At 43.3% G+C, this 7,167-nt stretch overlaps 1 protein-coding gene across 1 annotated transcript in view; it reads right to left on the bottom strand.

Moving 5' to 3' along the window:
• Nucleotides 1-5,044: 5,044 nt before the first annotated feature.
• IL18RAP (interleukin 18 receptor accessory protein) overlaps nt 5,045-7,167 on the bottom strand; it is a 39,825-nt gene continuing 37,702 nt past the window's right edge. The window contains 3 exon segments of the mRNA XM_008064782.2: nt 5,045-5,277; nt 5,280-5,630; nt 6,355-6,528. Of these exon segments, the coding sequence (XP_008062973.1) occupies nt 5,045-5,277; nt 5,280-5,630; nt 6,355-6,528 (758 nt within the window).

The following is a 7,167-nucleotide window of genomic DNA, read 5'->3' as shown; positions in this document are numbered from 1 at the left end:
TCTTCACCAGTATCTTCACTTTTGTAGCAGTACATGAAGCGGCATTCCAGAGCACAGTTCAGCTCAGCAATGAGTGTCTGAACCACTTTGCCACAGACACACAGTCCTGAACAAGAAGGTGAGAAGGAGGCAGCCCACGAAAGAAATAAGGCAGAACAATATAAAGGGAAACCAGGACATCAAAGTAGAACTATTTCAACATGAATTTCACTCTGAAAAGTATGACAATCTCAAATGATAAGATCCCAAGAACGCTCTGAGATGTGAAGGGGGAGAGCAGAAAAGTTTTCACTCTTATATTAATCAGGACTAATGAATTGACACACTGCTGCGATATTCAGTGACTCGACACAACAAGTTTACTTTGCACCCACATTATTGTCCGACAGGGGTTGGGAAGTCCCTTATCATGTGGCAATGCCACCTCGAGCATGGGGTGGCCTCCACGGTCACAGTGGCAAGGCACACTGTGTGCAAAAGTTATATTTGCATGAAATTGCCTCGTTCTAGAAATCACCTGTCATTCTACTCACCTTCCCAGAAAAATTAGTCACACGGCCTAAATGAACTACAAAGGTTGCTGGGGAAAGTGGCTGTCCTGTGTTTTCATAAAAACACGATGACTTTGGTGAACACACAGCATTGTCTCCCACTGCAGTTAGCTCTAACTAGACTCTAATTGTCTCCATTGCAGTTAGATCTAATTAGACTCAAGTTATGCTTGCTTAAGTGTCATCCATCCGTAGATGAATGGATGACTTGTAAATTGCTTCTTATGGAATCTGATCAGTGGAAACAAAGGAGACCCCTAAAATGTAATGAGGAAACAGTGGAAGAAAAATAATGCTATTTTCTGTATTTTCTGTAGGTTAGTAAATGCAGCCTGTTCAATAATCTACTCAAGCCATAGAGGTTACTGAAAAACTCCTAGGCATGAAAGGAGTCAGAGTTGAAAGGTAAAAATAGCCGGTGAGTGATATTTAACTACGCAAAATTCTGGTCAGAGACTTGCCTGAATGTATTTGGTTTTTAAGAGGGCACGGGAACTTATGTGGGAATGGGTACAATCAGATGTTAAATGGAACTTTTCCAGTTGACTCAGAATTTTGGCACAGGTCTCAAATTTAAAGACAGAGAGTGATACTTGCCGCTCAGTCCAAACGGAGGTATTAGACAAAACCCCTGCAGGATTTGCTAAGGGCAGCCAAACTAGTCCAACAATCACATCACACTTCCTAGTGACCTATACAGGAGACATTCCAGTCTCACAGTGAGAGAACTCCAAGAGGACAACTCACAGACACACAGACACAGGTCTGCCAACTGGAAGGACTGACATTCACACTCCACGGAAGGCACATGGAGCAAAGGAGTTATCGTCTGAAAGCATCATGGAATTGGGATGCAGAATAATAATAATAAAAAATATTCAAAGTGATTAGTATTTTTCCTTTGGGGCTCAAAAATCAGACTGGTGCCTTATCGTCAGCAGGACATCACTGACAGGGACAGATCAACTGCAACAACTGCAATGAAAGCAAAGAAAGAGAGGGAAGCCCATGGGAGCCATGGAGGGGAAGAGGGCGATCCCCCCCTGTGAGCCAGGCGAGTGTCATGCAAGCTAAGCAGGTTGGCAGTCACATGGCAGAATCAGCCCTTAGGGGCCTCGCTGCAGCGACAAAAGATGAGACTGAGCCAGAGAAACTACACCAGGAGCAGTGGCAGTCGCAGTAATGCTGGGGAGAAAGGGGAGAGGAATGTTCAAAAATGTATTTTTAAATTAACATACGATAATAATATCTTTTTTGGTTGATAGCTCTATGGATTTTAATAATTTTAATCCCTATAATCACCAAGACAATCAGATGATTGGCTCTCCCTTTCAGTCACACCCTTCTCCGTCACTAACCTATGGGAGCCACAGATCTGTTCTGTCATTGTTTTGCCTTTTTGAGAATGTCACATGAATGGGAAAATGGGCCATTTTGAGATTAGCTTTGATCATTAAGCCTAAGCCTTGAGACTCATCCAAGTTGTTGCATGTGTCAGAAATGAATTCTTTTACACTGCTGAAAATTATTCAATTGTTTGCTTGTGTAACTACTGATTGATTAATTCACCCTGTGCAAGTTATCAATTTATTGATTACCTCTCCGCTGTAAATTCACCATTTGGTATGTGCTCTGTGTCATGGATTTAATTTTTAGAGCATGAATTCTTTACAGTGAGCACAAGGCTGAGCTCTTCAGTGGGCCGGGGGGCGGGGGTGGGGGATTGAAGCAGGGTCTTCCTGGCTCCAGCTTCTGCACTGTGTTCTTTCTTTCCCCATCAGTCAGCAGGGAGCGTGTGTGAAGACATCTGTTGGCGCTCCGCCTTAGCGGCCACACCTTCTAGTGGCCAATCTGACCCTCAAAAAGTTGACCGTCCTAAAGCTCAATTCCCTAAGTTTATGGTATTCCATGCAAAGTCACGTCCATCTATGTGCATCTTGGTGATAAGCCGAGGAGTTTATGAACCCCTTTATGAGTTTGTTTTTCTGAGCTCCAATCTGTCTGCAATCTCCACAGCACTTTCTAATTCCATAGGCTCCTTCTCCTCCTCTGTTCGGTTCTCTGAACAGAATTTGGGGCCTTTACTTACGCTACCCTGTAGTGCATGTCCCAAAATTGGCTTTCACCTTCATAACCAAATGGCAAGAAGACAGAGAAAAAAAAAAGTCAACAAAGGTTTGCCACACCCTCTTGAAACCATCGCTCCCCATATCAAAGTAAGAAAACAAATTCCCCTTCCTCAGAGATGTAAGCTCTTGACAGTCCCTATTATCATTGCTTTTGTAGGTGCTACTGCTATTTCTACAGGATTGCTTAAGGGTAGGGCAGTGAAGAACAATCAAGTAGAAAATACAGAAGCATTAGGGAACCCCTTTCCCAGTCTTCAAGTCAAAACTAGAGGCCTTCTGCTGGAACGATTTTCTGCCATCACCTAAGTCTACTTCTGGGTTTCAGATTGTGCTGAATCTAAGTAAGGGAATATTGGAGGAAAGTTAAATTCAAAACTTTGAATTTTTTCTTCTTCAATCTGCCTCCTTCTATTTACTTTTCAGGATCCTCAAATTGATTTTTAAGCGTGTTATTCATGTTTTATAGCTGCACTAATAGGAAGAAGGAAGATGTTATGTGCTTACTCCATTTCACCTGAAGTTACAACCTGGAAACAATGTAGATGTTAAATAGAGGCATTAAAACCCAAAAGAAACCGGAAAAGCTGTGAGAACTACCTGAGCTATCCTACAGGGTCAATTGGGAGTACTCTATGAGGTGTGTTAGAAGTAGGTTGGTCGTCAACGAAATAAGGACACTTTCTTGGCGTGAAAGAGAACACTATAATAAGGATCTCTTGACAACAGGTGTAAAACAGAAACCAGAACATTTGACCACCTAATTTAGAAGGTGTGATGGGAAAATAATAGTGTTTTCTAATTATATTCCACTGGGTCTGATTGTTCGATTACAACCAGTCTCTTATATGTAGAACGTGTTTTGGTTGTCTGCTTTGTTTGGGGTAAAACCAGCGACAAAACTCTGGATCTCCAGATAGTTCAGTCATGGCAATATCTGTCTTGGAATAAAATAAACCTGGGTGAACCGGTCAAAAGACGATTCTTCTTGGATCTCAGAGAGTGGCCGGCAGGAAAGCCAGGGATCCTGGCCATCACTAAAACACAATGGTACAATCACAGTGTGGGTTTCTCCACACTGAGACCCTGCAATGCTCCTTCCCACAAGAAACTTCCTGAAGGAATAATTGATACCCTTGAACTCATCTTTAACTTCATCACTGGAATTTCCAACAAGGATGTTGCTTGGTGCCAAAGCCATAGTGGTTTTTATGATGTGGAAGCCTCTGTAAATAAAAAGGCAGAAGAGCATTTCACACAGGCACCAAGAGTGGCTAAATAACCATGATAATAAATAGTAAATAATAAATAATAAATAACTTTTTAGCCACTCTGAACTTGGATCACATTCAGATGGATGGACGTGACACATAACGTATGAATGAGCGCCGGAGTTGCTTTCCTTTGTGGCTCAAATGGTGAGTCATTTCTTTCCAACTCGGAAGACAGAGTCTGAGTGTCTGAAATCCACGGGTGACTAGAACACTGTTTTAAGCACAGGTTGAACTCTGGTTAAGAAAACACACTTGTGAGAATGAAACTAGCCTTGTTTCTCAGAAACAAATACTTGGTCCTCTCTCCTACCACCCCATTTCTCTGGGGAACCTAAACTGACACCCACAAATCAGGAAGCACACAGGAGAAGTGCCCAACTGAAGGGGCAAATGGCTCAGACTGACGCTCTATTCAAGCTTCGTTCTTGCTGCCTTAATCAGAATACACACTTATTTCCCAGACTTCTAGCTTGGGAGACTTTTACAATTGCCCCTCTGCTTTGTACATAACCGTTAGTCCATTTCTTGTCTCCTCGTTGGCCTAATAACTTTGGCCCCATTGGTCCCTTCTTTTAGTGACCAGCGAGGAAGGTCATATGCGTTGTACCCATCACAAAGGTGTCTGGGCAACAGCACAAGGAGAAACTGAAATTAGCCCTACTCTTCTTCCCAAGCTACATCCTAGCACAGACCTGCACTTGCTTAAAGGAAAGGGATGATTCCCCTAGCGCATCTGCCCAGAGAGAGCAATTTCTATGAGGACACGGCAGAAACGAACTGCAATCTCTCTAGCCTGTGTCCCACTGGTGTCCACCCTTCATTCTTACGTCCTGAACTCCAGAGTTGATGGGTGAACATGCAGTCAGAGTTGTCTTCGTTATAGAAGAGATTTGGGCAGAGTTCAAATCACTCATTTCTAATAAAATCATATTTTATTTATCTGATTATTCGTAAAGTCACATGCGCAATCCATAGGAGACATGGCAGTGTACACCCATAGAGAGGAAGTAGCAGAATATCTGCTGATTCTGCTCAGACCACAGGGGACATCTTGGGAGTGCCGTGGGCTGAAGGCGCACAAGGTCTAGAGGGTTCATTCTCCCTCTGTCCCATTCAGGGAACCAAAGGCTCTAACCCACGGCCACAGTCCCACTCCAGTGTCCATTGACCTTGGCATTCGGATCCAGGTTGTCTGGGTACTCTTGATTTCCTGTCGGCCTGATCCATGCTGTGTTCTGTCCCGGGGACTGGACAGGAGGCTCATTTCACCATTCCCAAGCTGGGAGCTCCTCCCAGTGGTTTCTGTCTGGTGGAATCCCTTCCAGGGAAAACCCTGCAGGGGATTTTGAGCTGGCTCCATACGAATCCTTTAACATTCTTCACGGGCATATGGTAGCGCATTTTGGTCCAGAACCTGGAATTAGGAGGAACTGATTTTAAGCCCCTCCAAGTGACTGTGGGCAAAATCCTGAGGGCTTTTTTCACAAGATGAGGTAGAGCCTCTGGCTCTTGGAAGTAACCGAACTTAATTAAAATTAGTTTCAGGGTTTGATCATTCAAGGCAAGATTCACTGCTGCCTGTAGTTCAAAGATGCTGGGTCCGTTGACATAGTTGGGACTCAAGATAAATATTCCTCTTCTACTTTTCTTAATGATGTTCACAATGTCTTCTGCATACACTGGGGAAAAAAAGAATTTATTTGCAATCGATATTGTTAAACCTTGAGTCAGAGAGCTTGCAATGGATACTCTTATATGAGGAGGGAAGGAGACATGTTTATCACTTTTACTGTGTCAACCCTATTGACAGCTGAAGATACACTCTCGTGTCTAGTGACTCCCAATTTTACATCCCTTCCTTTGTGTTCTGTCTCCTCAAATGGACAATACCTCCGGAAGCAAAGTAGGCTGGTCCTAGGTAAGCTAGGATAACAGGGGTCATGGAATGCCACAGGCTCCTTGATGGGGGTATCTTAGGCAGAAAAGGCCAGCAGGACAGGCTGAGGTCTGAACATCTTAGGGTGGCCAGGACTGGGCTCAGGTCCAAGAAGCCTACTTGACCCAGTGCTAATATTTGTGGAATACAGCCCCAGAAATCAGGAAGAAGTACCTATTTGGGATAACAAAGACAGCTGTGAAGCCAGAGAAGATATCTTCGTTCCGGAAATCCTCCCTAAGCCCCCTATCATTTTTTTTCTTCTAATGATGGATTGTTTTTTTTTTTTAATGACGGAGTATGTCTCTGGACACATTTTTCTGTGTTGTCACCCAAGATGCCCTAAGCTCATGAAACCTCCCAGAAGATGAATATCCCCAAAGAAAGAATTACAGAAAAAAAACTTCGAGCTTGCATTTAACTGCTCTTTCTGGCTCTGTATTTTTTTCTTGACATGAAAAACCTACCTCCTCCTGGGGTCACATCTCTTTCCAGCAAACACAAGGTATAGCCATATTTCTTTTCCAAAACTTCAGGAAATAGATCCAGAGCCAAGTGTTCTTCGCTCACAGATGCAGTGGCATCACTCTCAAATGAGCTGCATTTTGCGTAGGACACAAAAGCATCAAATTCCTTTTTATCTAAAGGCAAGGAACAATACAAAAACATAAGGCATTTGCATTTTTTTACTATCATGATACAAGTGCATAAGCTTGGAACATATGGTAAATGTATAAGCAATAAGATTTAGTATCCTTATAAAACTGACTTAAAATATTAAAAAAGCAGCAGCTGCGTTCACTTCCAAATCACACCATTGAGTGTATTGATCGTCCACTCAAAATTGAATTCCAACTTATGAAGCACGCTTGCCTTTTCACTGAGGTTAGATCAAACAGCTGGGGCCGTCTATGATTAAATCACATGTACTCAGGAGTCCCTCTGAGCCTTCTTTGCATCTGCAGTGTTTCTGTCTCATTAGATACACATCAAAGAGGACTCAGCCTCATCAAAGCCTGATAATATCCAGTGAGCAAAGTACTTGGAAGACCCAGCACACCGCACCCACAAGGGAGAAAAATACTTCCTTGGAGGGTTGGCAGCATATCCACCTCTGTGTCAACCTCACATATAAAATTAATATCAGCCGGGCTCAGTGGCTCAGCTTGTCATCCCGCGCTTTGGGAGGCCGAGGTGAGTGAATTGCCCGAGCCTGAGGGTTCGAGACCCACCTGGGCAACTTGGCGAGACCTCATCTCTACAATAAATCAAAAAATTAG

This window comes from Carlito syrichta, unplaced genomic scaffold (assembly GCF_000164805.1).
Source record: "Carlito syrichta isolate Samal-C Ts95f unplaced genomic scaffold, Tarsius_syrichta-2.0.1 Scaffold308018, whole genome shotgun sequence".
Taxonomy (NCBI): Eukaryota; Metazoa; Chordata; class Mammalia; order Primates; family Tarsiidae; genus Carlito; species Carlito syrichta.
Note: the sequence above shows the minus strand (reverse complement) of the source record. Positions and strands in the feature narration are given on the sequence as shown.